The sequence below is a fragment of the Rhipicephalus sanguineus genome, chromosome 11 (genome assembly GCF_013339695.2).
Source record: "Rhipicephalus sanguineus isolate Rsan-2018 chromosome 11, BIME_Rsan_1.4, whole genome shotgun sequence".
In the NCBI taxonomy this organism is placed as follows: Eukaryota; Metazoa; Arthropoda; class Arachnida; order Ixodida; family Ixodidae; genus Rhipicephalus; species Rhipicephalus sanguineus.
This window is the reverse complement of record NC_051186.1, coordinates 14941639-14956367: the sequence shown is the minus strand read 5'-3', so window position 1 is coordinate 14956367 and position 14729 is coordinate 14941639. Positions and strand designations below refer to the sequence as shown.

The window sequence follows — 14729 nt, the reverse complement described above, 5'->3', positions numbered from 1 at the left end:
GTACGAGAAATGCTGGACTGTAGCTTGCTGAGTCATAGGAGTGCGTATATAATGTTTATTACATTATTTTAAAACAGATTGCCAGCACTGCAACCAATTGATGTTTGACAAGCACAACCGTCGAAACTGATTTTCTGTTGATGTTATACATTTATTCAGAACCTGTACCGCGTGGTTGGTGGTGGCTGAGGGTCATTGTAGCTCGGTTTTCAGCACTTTTCTAGTACAGTAAAATTGGCAGCTGCAAGGAGTGGTATGTCTTTCTCTCATATAACCCACGCAAGTAATCTTTTAAAATTGTCCAGTGCCTTTTTGTGCTGTTCCTGGACTTATATAACCGTGAATCACCTGTGGCGCTTATCTGTACACCATGCAGGTATGTGCCATACGTGACTGTGGGAAAGGGTTTCATGATGTACGTGGCAGGCATGCCACGTTATTCATGTCATGACCAGTGAATCATGTTTGTCATACACTCATGTTCTTCTATGCCAATTTTGGCATACACCAAGAGAGACGACCTCACGAGTGTCTAGACGTCAGTGGCTGGATTGATAGAAACGCTCAAAGTGCCTCTGGTTCACTAACAAATACTTCACATTCAACAGTTGAAGAAGGCTTCGATACTTTCAGGTGTGGCCTGCACCAAGCAATCACTGGTCTAAGAGTTTCAGCTAGGGAAATCCAGTCATAGTAAAAGAACTACCATTTACCTTGGCCATTTACCTTGGCAATATTTTTGTTTAATGTGCCTGATGTTTATTTAACCACTTAACCATTTTGGGTGAGAGTAGCATGTCTGCTTAAGGTAATATCTCCCGATGAGCATTTGAACTAGACACACTCATTTGCGAGCTAGTTCGTGTGTCACTTAGTAGGTGGCAGCTCTTACGTGGTAATTTTTTTTCCCATCTGGTGTTTCACTTTCTTTTATTGGGATAGCAGTTATATGGATACTCTTGGCGGGTTTTTGCTGTTGGCGTCAGCGCCGACGTGCCTTTCCATATATGTATAGGTATGCATATATCTATAAAATGCACAAAGAAAAATTGTCCAGAAGAAAATTTTTCTGGAGCGTGTGATCGGCAATTCGAACCTGCAACCTCTCGCTCTGCAGCATGGCGCGTTATAAGACTTGGCTACGAGCACATACATCCTCCATCGTACTAATAGCAAGCTATTTATATACACCATTTACTGTTGGTGGTATGCAGATCTCTAAGATGCTTCGGCGTGGCAGAGGCTTGTTCACTATTGCCCGCGAGACGGTGCAAAGGACCAAATGGCGCAAAGGGTGTCGCCTCGCTTGTTGTTCGCCGGTATTGGGCTGCATGCTTCCAGCCCCATACATTGAGCTGCAGGATGTGGTAGCCTATCCTTGCATGCTTATCTCTTGAGAGGATTCAACAGATGGCTCCTAGCTTCATACGTGTTGTGCAGTGATTCCACTCCTGCGCCAACTGCGCCAAAGTGCGCCACATTGTATTTACTGCGCCATCCTGATAATATCGACGAAAATTGCGCCAAACTGCGCCAAAGTCTCGGGTTTGGGGGCGCCTGTCACCGGCAATCGCACCGCCGGCGCGTCAGGACATGTGCAGCTTGATCTTGGGGCTGCCAAAGTCGCAACAATGGACCAAGAATTATTCCGCTGAATAAATAGCGCTCGCGCGTGCGTCCCAAGTAAGCCATGATGCCATGCACGGTGCCGACGCAGCTTCTGTTCTGCAAGTCGGCTCGACAGCAAAACGCGCTCTCCGCAGAGGCTCGTGACGTCTAGGCCTATCGGTAGCGAGAAAGTGCGACGGCGATTCATCGGCGGACGTCGTCTGTTTCAGAAAGGTTGCTGATAGCTCGTTTCAAGAGTCGCACGGTACTTAAGGAAAGCAATGTTCAGTAATAACTACATGCGTGCCGCTAAAATGTCTGTCACTTCTGTTTCTGGACATCGTGGAATGCAATCAGGGATCGCTAGCAGTAGATATATGGAAAAATATCGAATTTTCCTTGCTTCGCGTTTATGGAAGAGCACGCGAACGGTGGGAACGCGTTGACACTTTTCCTCAGATATTTATCCATGGATCTTCATCCAGAAGAGCTTTTTCGTAATTCCTTCCACCAGCACATCCGAGTTTGTAATCACTCTGCGGTAAATACCCCGTTAAAGGCCCTGCCCTTTCGAGCTCACGTGCTAGGGTTCCAATTCGAATTTTTTGCTTGCTTTTTTTAAAATGTCATCTCATTAATAAAAGCATACCTCCTGGTCGTAGCAGCCGCAAATGCGCAGCTGTCAGTAGCGGGCCCGTCGCTGACAACCCACAGTGAAGCGGCTACGCCATGTTACACGTCCGCCACTCGCTTTCGAGGGTCAATAGCTGACGGTTAAAAAAACGCACAGTTTCGTTTAAGGACGAAGCAATGAATGCGATACCAACAAATTGTATTGTTAAACGAAGTAAGGCTAGCAGCTAACTCTTTTGGATCCGATCTCGCGTAACTCAACAAAACGCTGGTTTAAGGGAATATGGCCGCTCTATGAACCGAAGCGTTTTCGTGCTCCGAGTTCTCTAAACGCAAAGTAAGCGTTAAGAGCACAGCAAGTTTACGAGCAGTCTCCTGATGACTCGAGATAGCGCGCGCGCAAGCGACTGCGCCCGTCGAACTATATGGTGCCCTACCCCCTCCCCCCTCCGCTCCCCTAGCGTCCCTTCGTGCTCCTTCGAAAGACGGGCGGGGCGTTTCCTCTCTGTTTGATGAACAATCCACAGCAGGCCCGCACGCGGGAAGATGTTATCTCATGCGCTCCCCGTGTGACGGAGACAGACGGCCGGCTATAGTTAAATCTCCGCTTCAGCCGCGTTCGTCGCCAGCGCTCGCGAGCTTTTACCTGCGCCTAGAATGCGCGAGCTAATGTTATTAATTTGGACTTTATACTGAAAATTACGGCAACGGCGACGGCAAAAATCTGCCGAGAGTGTCCATATATAATTGCTATCACAATCAAAATTTAAAAAAAAATGAAGAGCCATTTCACTCTGTGAAGTGGATGATAAGCGAAGCTGTATTCGCGCATGGCGCAGAGGTGACGTGGTGGAGGACAGTTTCATATGTAAGGCCAGGTTGTTAACGGCCAGGCTGTTAACGTTCAATACGCAATATTAATGCGAAAGCCTTAGATGCTTTATCAAACACGAAAATTGACCGTTGGCGGCATCAGTCGATTGATGCAAAAAATAATCATCACGTGATGGCGTCATCATCACGACATAGATCGTCAAAACTTGTGACGTCATCATGGCATCATATATCGTGATGTCAAGTGACGACGTCATCACATGACATTGTCGCTTTACACTGCTTCCGTGATCGGTGCGCCGATCATTGAGCTAGCGCAAAACCAGGTGAGGTGCAGAAAGCTTGCAGAGAGGGAGGGGGAGGATCTACCCGTCGATCGAGAGGAAAAAGAACCTGGCTTTTGCCTTGGAGTCGTCTTAGGGGAATGCCTTAGGGACCGTGTGACTCTTTAGCATTGAGGCACTGTTGTATGCCACGGCGTTTGTCTAACACGTCTGCTGATAACCAGATAGATGTATGTAGAGTGTTATTTCATAAAGTGCAATTTTATTGATCCACTATTCTATTTATTTGCTAGTGTCGAAAATAATCGCTGAAGAGGTTAATCCAGAACACTCAACTGCATGAGCCCTTATTTTTTCATTAGCGAGTGAAGTATGGAGTTCTCCTGAGATGATTTTTTCCATGACATTTTCAATGAATCGAATTATTTCTAGCTCTTCATCAGAGCCCCATAATAATATTCAGGTGCTTGAATGTTAATGCAATATGCTTCTGTAGTGCACTCCAGGATGTAAAATTTGCTGCTCCAGAGTGCTCCCAGATGCAAAATTATCTGCTCCAAAGTGCTCCAAGATCATTTTAGCTGCTCCAAAGTGCTCCAAAACGGAAATTTTGCTGCTCCAAATATTGCTCCAAATCAGAAGTCCTCGGTAGCATCACTGGTTGTGCTTTCATTGCAAAGTTTATGTTGATACCATAGACCGCACGAAGGTCACTTCGCTCGCTGCAGTAGCCATGTTTGCTAAAGGGATGAGCTGCTAGCCTTTTTTTTCGTATGAGCTTCCAACCTGTTGCTATTGCATTAATTGCTTCATTCTTGCGGCGAAACTGGGACTGTTTTTTTTTGGCAACTCGTGTTTTGAAAGTGGCATCCAGGGGAGGTGAAACATGTGTTTTTAGTCTGTCTTCGTGGAAAAGAAGCTTTTCGTCATTGTCAGAATGAAGAAAATTGTCACAATGATGAAACCATTCTTAGAATTATGAAAATTTTCAAACAGTGCTCTTACTCTGCTTTTTGTTGTTTACCAGTGAGTAGCTGGCCTCCTGCACCATGAGCATAAATAAGCTTCATAGGTCTAATTTGACTAACTATGTGTTTCAGTTTTTAGTTACACATCGAAAACTTGCTTTTTAGAAGGGAAATATTCGGTATTCAATTTAAGAACAGTAAGCATTTCAGGGAGAAAAATTGTCTATATATAAGAATGGCTGAGGAGTTCAGTGATCTGATTTCATAGAGCATTGGTTCTCAACCCTAGGCTTTCGGAGACCCCTAGTGGGCTGACCCGAGTAAGTGGAAGACCCCGTGTGGAAAGGGGGTACGGTTGGGTGTGGCTCACTCGTTTATATCATAAGGAAAACTTGTAATTTTTCAATGTATATTTCTTAAAAGTAAATCATGAGGTTCGGGTTAGTGTTCCTTCAGTAGTACTTTGCCGAAACTTTACATCCTTATTAAAGAAACGTTCTTGTTTCAGGAAGTGCATGGCGCTCGGCCACCACTGTGCAAGGACAGAGCACACATCCGGGAAGAAGAGAGGCAGCAGCAGATTGACGATGCCCTGAACAATTACAAGTTGGAACATGCGCCCAAGGGTGTGGTCACAGATTTGCTGCAGAGGCTGCTGGCAATGGAAAAAGAGCTCGAAAGGCTGAGACAAGAGGGGAAAAAAGAAAGGCCGTCAGTGTCTGTCAACGCCGGTGACTCTGTACCTAAAAGTGTCCATGTCGACCTCGTAAAGCAGTACAAGAAGATGGAGACAGACTTCAGAATCCTGAAGAGTAACCATGAGCAGCTCATGAGACGCTTCGAGGACAGAAATCGCGGTGAGTGCCTCTTGAATGTCAAATGCATACATATATATATACTATGCATGAGTTCAGTTTCCTTGGATCCGGTGATTAATAAGCAATAAGAAGTGCAGGTGCACACACAAAAACAAAAAAATACATTTATTCGTCGTTTTGACCTAGAACTGGTCTTTCTCAAGAGTGAAGTTGACAGGTACAGTTGTTGATTTTATATCCATTTGCTCAGAGCGAGGTGCATGGAAAGAGTTCTATTACGATAGCAAGAAAATGGCCACTGCACCAACAGAAAAGAAAGCATAAAACTTTTCTTCTTTTGTTGCAAGGAAAGGGTTAATGGCCTCATCTGTGACTTTTTTATCAGCAGCCAAATATGTGCCTTTCTTATAGCTCTCAAACGTAAGACATGTTTCTATTTTTAATGTACTAGAGTAAGTCCAATGTAAGTGTGTACAATGTAATTTTCATTTCCAACCACTTAATACCAGGAGCTTAATATGGTGCATCTGTTGCTAGCAATTATTGATCTACGATGCTGCAGTCAGTGCAGGAACCGATTTTGGGAGCAAACGAAAATATGAAACACTAAGACTTTGATTTCAGTGCTTTCACTGTTGCTACAGTCTTTGAGTGCCTCAGTAAGCAGACATACAGTATAAACATGCATAATTTGGGACACAGGGCCCTTTGAGGAAACGACTTCAATGTCATCATGTCATTTATGCCAGTGATGTCATCACCTGCCATTCATGCTTGCCGTGCAGCCTCATCATGACATACGCATTCTGGTATATGTCAAGGTGATGAAATGACCACCATGGCATCACTGCAGCTTTTTGTCATTTAGGCTATTATATTTATGCTATGATGTGCATGTTGTGATTTTCATAAGCTGTCATTCATCTTTGTCACAGATTCATGTAGTGCCTTTCACATCCTGACATATACGAGCATTTTATTTGTTTATTACATACTGCAGGCCGTAAATTCCTCCTAATGGGACAGCTAATGAAACCAACAGACAATTACCATAAAATTCCGAACAAACAACACCCACCCGAGCAAGCTCCAATTTCACTTCTATAATTTCAAATTTCCACGCCGTTCTGGAAAAGCGCCCTCCCTCCTCCCGCTTCAAACCCTGGAGATGCACCGCGCTCATGCAGCACTGGCTTGCAACAATCCCATCCAGTCCTGCTTAGCAACCCGATCTCAAAGCACATGCGCCTGAAATTTGTTATTGAAATCTAATCATTGTTTTTCGCATAATAATTGCACCCTAAACTTGCGCAAGACACCTATGGCGATCTTCAGGGTTCTGCGAACAAAAGTATGGCCTTCGATATCTGTATTCCAAGACAGTGCCTATGTTGGCGCATTCAGTAAAAGGCCTCTGAAATCTGTGTTTGTTCATTAGAACTGTTGCGTTGGCTCATCATTGGAGATGCTTTCATGCCATGCTTCCTGTAATCTGATCGCGTTGCGATTGCGTTTCTTGTATTTGTGAGCCGTCGTGATGCGTTTTGCCATGAATGAGAGCTAGAAGACTTCTGCGGAAGGCCACATGCACTCCATTTTTTCTGGCATGAAAACTTTGCTGACGCCATCTTGAATTTCGGTGCCGTTCCACCCCCAACCATTTTGCCAGTAATTTCAACTTCGACTTGCTGGGGGGCGGGGGGGGGGGGGGGCATGGCATTTGCTCAGGATTTTATGGTAAGCAAAGAAAAGCATATATGGACATTGCTGTTTTTTCTTAACTGTAGTGTAATGATTTTTCACCTAAATTGAATGGAATTAAAGCAGACGAAAAATCACCCTTTTTGTCAGTGTTGCCCTAACCCACGACCTTGAAATTATGCACTTGATCCCTCTTTTCTTAACTCTTTTTTCATCCTAGCAGGACAGGCATACAAGGCAAAATGAAAACAAGTACAAAACACAAGAGATAACAATGCCAAATAATTACCAAGCCTAATTCCAAAATAACACCAATTAAATGTATGTGCCAATGCTCCGATTTACATAAAATTGGTTAAAATCAGTTAACTTGCTCTATTCTACTATGGTGCATGGAAAAAATCAAACTGAAACTTATTAGTTTTAGAAAAATACGGAGTTCATGGACTTGATGATGTTGAGTAAGCCTGGTTGATAGAGGAGACAAATATGTTTGGGGTACAAGGACTAACTTATGGTTAAGGAATAGGTGAAGGAAGTCGAGCTGGTTCTTTCTTCGTCATTGCTGTCGGGGTCATTTCCAAGTTAAGGAAGTGACCTCGACACCACAAGGACATAGGATGCTGGGTAGACAGACACCAAGGAGGGCTTAGTATTTGAAAGCAAAACATTTCCCAAACATGGGCACAGAGTTGTCTAAATTGATGTGAATACATGAAATTTGATGAATACAGTGAAAGGGGAGAAGAACAGAGGTGAGGTGTTCACGGATTGAAATGCGACATCAAAACTTCTAGTATAACAACTGGTATGCCCTATCACTCAAGATAACATTGGTATACCTCTACGAATTTGGCCACTTGAGGTAATGTTGGCTCTGATGTAAGCGTTCAGGTGGAAATTATGCCGATATGACACGAACTGTAGAAGGTGAGAACGAAAATGTGCGCATTGCCTATGCCTAAATTATAACGTTTCACACTGAGTACTGTACATCTAATTGTCAAGAATTACGTGTTAGGTGGTCATTTAGTGTATCAATGGAAGAAATAGAATAACTTTTACATTCTTTCAACACCCCAGTTTTGTTGACATGTTGAAATGCAAACGTATGCTTTGCCACATTGCAGTTGATAGTAGTAGTAATTGATTGTCTTGCTTACATTTCCTGGTGTGTTTTTTCTGTTTGCCATGTGATGCAGATAGAAAATCGTGCTTTTTTACAGAAAGTTTAATCAAGAGTGTGTGCACTCGATTTTGTGGTTATTTTTATTTGGCTTTTGTGCGGCCTCATTATGATGCGAGGTCTGCCACTTGCAATATCAATATATCTGTCAAGTGTTTCCCCAACATTCATTCTTTGCAAAGTGTCATTATTTTAAATTTTGTACAAGTTGTCAGTGCTTCTTTATGGCAGGCGAGGTGTATGGAAGCAAGAACTTATCTGCTGTTGTCAAAACTTCCAACTTTTTCTGGTGGCTAATCAGAATGGCACATACTGGCTTAGTGTGAAAGCAGTCTCATGTGCATGAGCAGTGCCAATCCAGATAACTTGCTCTTACCAGGCAGGTGAACGTGTCACTGTGTTTAGATTCTTAGTTGCAATTTGTGATCAGTTGTGCTAGCTGTTTCAATCACCACCTTTAATGCACCTCTCACTTTATTGATGCTGCAGCATTTCTTCCTTTCTTTTTTGTTTCAATTTAAAGCCATCCTTGAAGCCGACGAAAGCATTTTTGAAAGCAAGAATTCGGCAAGCGATGTACGGCACCGAACCCCATCACCACAAAGAATTGGTAATTTATTTTTTTGTTTCACTCTCAAGGGAACTATGTTAGCTGGGACCTAAACTGTGTAATCTTGTAGCCAAACTTAAAGGATATTGTAGATAAACAGCCTCCCTTGTGCACGGCATATAAATTCTTTAAAGGACCCCTGACTCCAAAATTGAAACCTCAAGATGTTTGTGCTGTTTGATTGTCCTGTATACAGGGGAACTTCTGACCGATTATTAGTGCCGGACGTTAGCTTTAAGATATTTTAATTTGGTTTTAAAGTAAGCTTGAGTGCTCATCTGAGTTGGCAGCAGCATCTCGCGACATCGCCACTGCTATGACGTAAACCGAGGCCCCATGTGACATTCCACAAGTAAAGCTAGTATTGTCAACGTCAGAGAAGGCTTGCAGGGCATGCACGATGCCACAACACACACCTGGCGAGGACTATTGTTTGTCACCCCTCTCACTTTGTTGCTGGGCTGCTCTCAACATAGTCCTGGCTGCTTCGGCCAGGAATGCTTTTTTTTTTCTGGGGGGGGGGGGGGGGGGGGGGGGGGGGGCACGCGCTTAACAATACCAGAGCATTGCATCGTTTCGTTCTTTACCGCGTACGGGGCCCTGATTTGAAAACTGCGCTTTCAACGACACCAAAGCTTGAGTGCACGTGATCTTAGGCTCTCCTCCGCTGTGGGGCGCTAGTATCTTATGGTAATTAGGCGGGCATTTTGAACGGACTCAAAATTGTTCTCAAATAATGACGCTAGCAATATTTATATGATGCATTAGAGCATTTGCGATTCAATTTCGGGATTACTGGGCACAAAGCTACAAATTACAGTAAAAAAGTCGCAAACAAAACTTTCGCTGTCAAGGATCCTTTAAGAGCAAAGCAGTGTTTTTGGAGTAGCTTCACTCGAAAACCATTGAAGAAGTAAGTGACAACTAGCAAAAAAAAATGGGTGCATATGTCTCTGTTTAGAACCATGCCTTGTATCAGCATAACTTGAAATGCAAAAAAGAAATAAATGAAATAATGTAAATGAATAGAATGCCCATTTCGTGTAATTGCACAGGCTTGCAATGTTTGCATTACCTTATAACTTGTTTCTAAGCATGACTCAAGTCTCAAGGTGTTTGTTTTATACTGCAAAGCCACTGTCACAAATGTGGACATGCAAATGTGGTAACAGGAAAACTCAGTCTAGTCCATCAATTTGTTTGCTTTTGCTTTTCTATTTGTGCCAATAGTGCACATGCCATAGTGTGTCAGAAGTAGTAGTAACGAAGGAAGGGGAATTTTAGGGGCTCGTTTTTCTTTGCTAGACACAACATTACTTAGAACTAACAGACAAGAAAGCCAAGAAAAGTATAGGGGATGTTATTTGTAGTAATTATTATGTAAATGTGAAGAAAATAAAGTGAACGAAAAGTTAACTTGAGTGTGGTCAGTGCCACTAGTAGCCATGGCGGCGAGTGTGGAACACTCTTTTTCTGCCTGTTGGTGTCACGTAGCACATGATCTTTTTACAAGCTGGCAGCTGACCAATAATCCCTCGCATACTACCTGAAGGCATCCGGTCTGCCAGAACGAGACCTTCACTATGAATGACCGAAGGAAAGGGAATTTTATGGGCTTGTTTTTCTTTGCTTTTCCTTTCTTTTTCTAATTAATGTTGTGTCTAGCAAAAAAAAGAAAAAAACGAGCCCTTAATATTTCCCTTCTTTCGTCCCTATAGAAAAGGTGTCTTCTGCAAGTGTGCCTGAGTGAGTTCCATTTGATTTGCCTGCGTATGGCTTTGATATCAAATAATTAAAAAACAGTTCTTCAAGTGACACTTCATACATATTTAGTGCTTTCGAGAAAAAAAAAAGGAATCTGAAGAATTGACAACAGGGCAGGGAGAATGCTCTCTTCAACTTCCAGAAAGCAGGGCTACTTGGACATGTGACAGCAGTGCCACAATTCATTCAATTTGTTCCCCAATGTTGCTAAGAATGGCGGTCTTTCTCAGGCAGGAAAGAAAGAAGCTGTTATCAAATCATGCAAACACTGCAGCAACAGAAGCGTGCTGTCGCAAAGCTAAGATGTCATCTCGCTCTCTGTACTTCTACGAAGATGGGGTGCTGGACATCAGCTTAGCTCTATGGGCACTAGCCATCAGTGAAAGCCTTGCTGAGCTGAGCAAAGATGGGGGGGATTTCTGCTGCCCGCAATGGTGCGGATGCATCGGAGACCATCTCTGTCGAAGCGTGGGGAGCTGAAACACTGTGTGGACTTGCAGACTTTCAGCGACTACGATAACCAAAAGAAAACAAGCAGGCCTCCAACTCTAGGCAGATTTTATTTTCCATTCATAGCCTCCGTGAGGCATCTTGCATGTGAAAAGGTTTAACATATGCCCGCATCCACAGGTCACCAAATATAAAGGTTCCGTTGAGTCGATGCTTCTGCAGAAACAAGCCTCAATCAGTGATTCTAGCATGAGCAAATGCAATGTGCATCACTTTAGGTGAGGGAGGTTAATATCTCTTTGTTTTTGATTAGTTGTTTTTCGGACAACCGCAGATATAATGAATTTCTGATACAGCAAACATACTTTGTGCAAGAAAGGTATCTGTTGTATCCGCGTTCGTAAGTACTAGGTCCTATGTACCATTGGGCTACAATCCAACAGAATCTGTCCCGTACTTCAGTGGGACCTGATTTCAGAGTTTGAAGTATTTGTTTTCTGCTTTCAGTTGAGCCTCAGTCAGCTGAGCCTGACAATGATGAGGAAATGAACAGTAGCAGTGATTCAGAAGAGAGCACGAGAACTGACAGTAAAACACCCAAGATAGGATCTGTTGGAGAGAATGGAAAGGTAACTAGATGATTTAGCAAAGCTGCGTTATGCTTTTTATTACATTTTGTGATGCATGATTGCACGAGGAGTGATGGACTGCAAGTAAGTGAGCCTATGTAGTTAAATCCTTGAAATGTCTCTTTCAAATTTATAGGTTTCTAAGAACGCAAAGGAATCTTTTAAAGCTAGAGACGTTAAATGTGGCGTAGAAATTCTCTTTGCCTGTCTGTGTGCCACCTTTCTTCATATGCACATTGCGCAAGGGCAGGTGAATAGAGGGCTATAAGACTGTACAATAAGAGCTCAATAATTTGGCCCTCGTTAATTCAGGTAATTGGATAATTCGGACGTGTTCTCTTGTCCCAGCAAGCATATGCATTGTTTAATGGCATCAAACTCTCATTAATTCGGCTCTATTTGGTCGCAACTCGGCGCGAACCTCTGCAAATGTGAGACGCAAAGGAGTGCAAACGGCATTTTCGGACAACCGAAATGACCATGGGGCTTCCGGAAGGCGTGGTCGCCATCCACAATTGAGTTGTTGGCAACCAAGGTTTCAGCGGCTGAGGCAAACTTGTTTCTTTTTCATTTTTACTTGGCCCACACGAACTGCGTGGGCGCTATCTGTGATTGTGTCTAGCGAGTGGTGTCAAAGCTGCGACAAGCAGCAGTTTCATTTTTGCTGCATGCCTTCAGAACTGCGTAGTTGCCAACCAAGATTGTGCATTCGCGAGCCTGGTCTCTTCAGCAGCACATACAGTGCTCAGCTGTTGCATTTCACTTGAGCTTTAATCGCATCTTTATGACCACAGTTTCACGACAGCGCATGTGCCACTTAGTAGCTTCGTTTTGACTTGGAGCAATGCGCATGCATTGTCACGAAATTCAAACATGATGGAAGCTGCTGAAGATGAGGAGCTTCAGCTGCAGTCCGCATGCTGGCATAAAACTCGCTTGCTACAGCGTGATGGACGAACAATCAGTTTCCAGCTATTTTTCTGGCAAAAAAATACCTTCAGGTGCGCATGGGGTTGTTGGCGGCGATATGTAATAAGAGATGGGTTCAGAGCACATTTCGTAGTATGACACGCGGGTCTTGAGCCACAGTCATATCGTGAACAAAGTTGCAAATGACGAAAATTGCTGCTTTTACACTGCCCCTATGCAAAATAAGCACTGGATTTACGTATTCATAAAAAAAATTTAAGTGCATTGATGTAACAGACATTTGTTTATTGCTTTCTTGATACTTTCGATGATTCGGCATTCGGTTAATTCGGACATTTTGCTGGTCCCCTGAAATCCTAATTAACGAGCTATTACTGTAGTATTTTAAATTATAATGAAGAAAGGAAGACATTGAAAACACGGGCTCATCTATCATCATCGCCAGAGAAAGGCACGAGATGGGCGTTGGAACACCACCATCTTGTTCTACCTGCGTACTTTTCCTAGCCAGCACCCATTTGTTTGGCTCGCCCATAAACCTCTTTACAAGAGGGCTCTCTCAATTTAAGGAATGTCTTCCCATTCTGATGTTATGCTCAGGAACACCCATTTAACTTATGAGCAATTGCACAGCTTTAGCTTCTTTACAGGTTAGTTTTTCATCCTGCTAGTTATGATCAGCTAGATTAGCACTTGCAGAAAGCAGGTATATTATAAGTTTTTCTGGGAGAGGATATTGGCAGGCTGCTATTTGTGGTGTGGGCGTACCTGACTCTCTTTATTGGCCGCGAGATCGAGCAGAGTCGGCACCTAGCGGCGAATGGATGAAACCCCGAAGTTTGGGTGCCAATGGGGTGTCGCAGCTCCAGCAGCAGTGTGTGTTGTGTTTGTTGTTGGAGAGTGCACGAATGAAGTTGACGGGGACGATTTGGTCGACGTTGAGTGAACTCGTTCTTTCCTTTTTTGTAATGGAAGTTCGTTAAGTCAGTCACTTTTCTTGAGTAGTGATGCGAAAATCATTTGCTTAATGCGACCGCACCACATACGCTTGTCGCTTTTCAACGTGTTGTGAGACTAACATTTGTAATTCCGTGTCACAGTACCCTTGCCTCTGAGCACAACGCTGACTTATGTTAGGGTCTATGTCACGTTTATCGTCGATGGCGACAAATTTGTTGCGGTGGGCCACATCACTGAATTCAGTGTCGTTTCTTCTACGTGCTGCTCTGACAATGCCGTGCACTTATTGCATTCATGCTCCAGTCTTCACGGCTTAACTGACAAGAAAAGAATAGTAGAATTGAACTGCTCATGCCCAGCAGGATGCTCATGAAACCTCAAGTTGATCGGATATGGTTGGTCGTGGCGCGTACCGCTCTTTATGAAAACTTAAACTGCGCTTAGGACGAGACACCAGAGTCGAAGCAGACAGGGCAAACGCAGTTGCGTTCGACGAACGCTGCTTTCGTCCTGTCTGCTTCTACTCTGGTGTCTCGTCCTAAGCGCAGTTCAAGTTTTAATAATGTCTTACCAACTAGCCTCTCAACACACACTCCTCGAGTACCGCTCTTTGTTGTATCGCACCTTGCGAGGCGTCTTCTGCTATTCAAATATGTGCAGTAGCTTCAACTTAGGCCTCAATAATTTCTGGAGGATACATTTAATTCAGAAAGCAAATACATCAGTGGCGATAATCTCGCTCGCTCATGTTCATTCATCGCCTACATGGTCCGTCTTTTTCTGTCTCACGAAACGACATTTCTTGCTCTGTACAAGATCATGCACAAACAGAACGAGTTTCGGCGCTCATATTTATACTTTGCAACACTGAGAACGCTTCTCGTACTTGAGTAAATGCGACGGAAAACATGCGAACTACAGTAAGGCTCGGTGACGTCAGCTCGCTTAAAAGGACCCGCAGTTAGATTGAACAGACTTCCCATTCACTGTGAAGGTGGCACACACACACAATTGCTTACTTGAAGACACAATTCATTTTCTTGTTGCAGTACACAAAAGCGTAAACAAATAATGACTGACAGTCATAGTCAAGAAGCCACGATCATTCATGGACTGCAACGGTGTTCACGCACATGCACGCAGAAACTATGTATGCAACAAGCATGAATGCACAGATTACAGAGCAAGAGTGAAAAACATGTTAGTGTATTTGACTGAGCATCGGCACTTTTTGTCAACGAACGCTTCAACCCACCGTGATTCGAAGTGCTGGCAATGCACCATTGGAAAGCGCCTTGCCGATCGGACACCTAACAAGCCACACTTGATTATGTGGTGCATCGCCGGGATAGAA

The 14729-nt window shown here is 43.6% G+C and overlaps 1 protein-coding gene across 1 annotated transcript in view; it reads left to right on the top strand.

Annotated features, from left to right (window-relative positions):
- Positions 1 to 14729, top strand: part of LOC119374286 (uncharacterized) — a 160448-nt gene that overhangs the window by 129212 nt on the left and 16507 nt on the right. Inside the window, exons 12-14 of the mRNA XM_037644364.2 lie at positions 4836 to 5184; positions 8556 to 8642; positions 11364 to 11485. Of these exons, the coding sequence (XP_037500292.1) occupies positions 4836 to 5184; positions 8556 to 8642; positions 11364 to 11485 (558 nt within the window). The remainder of the gene's footprint in view (positions 1 to 4835; positions 5185 to 8555; positions 8643 to 11363; positions 11486 to 14729) is intronic.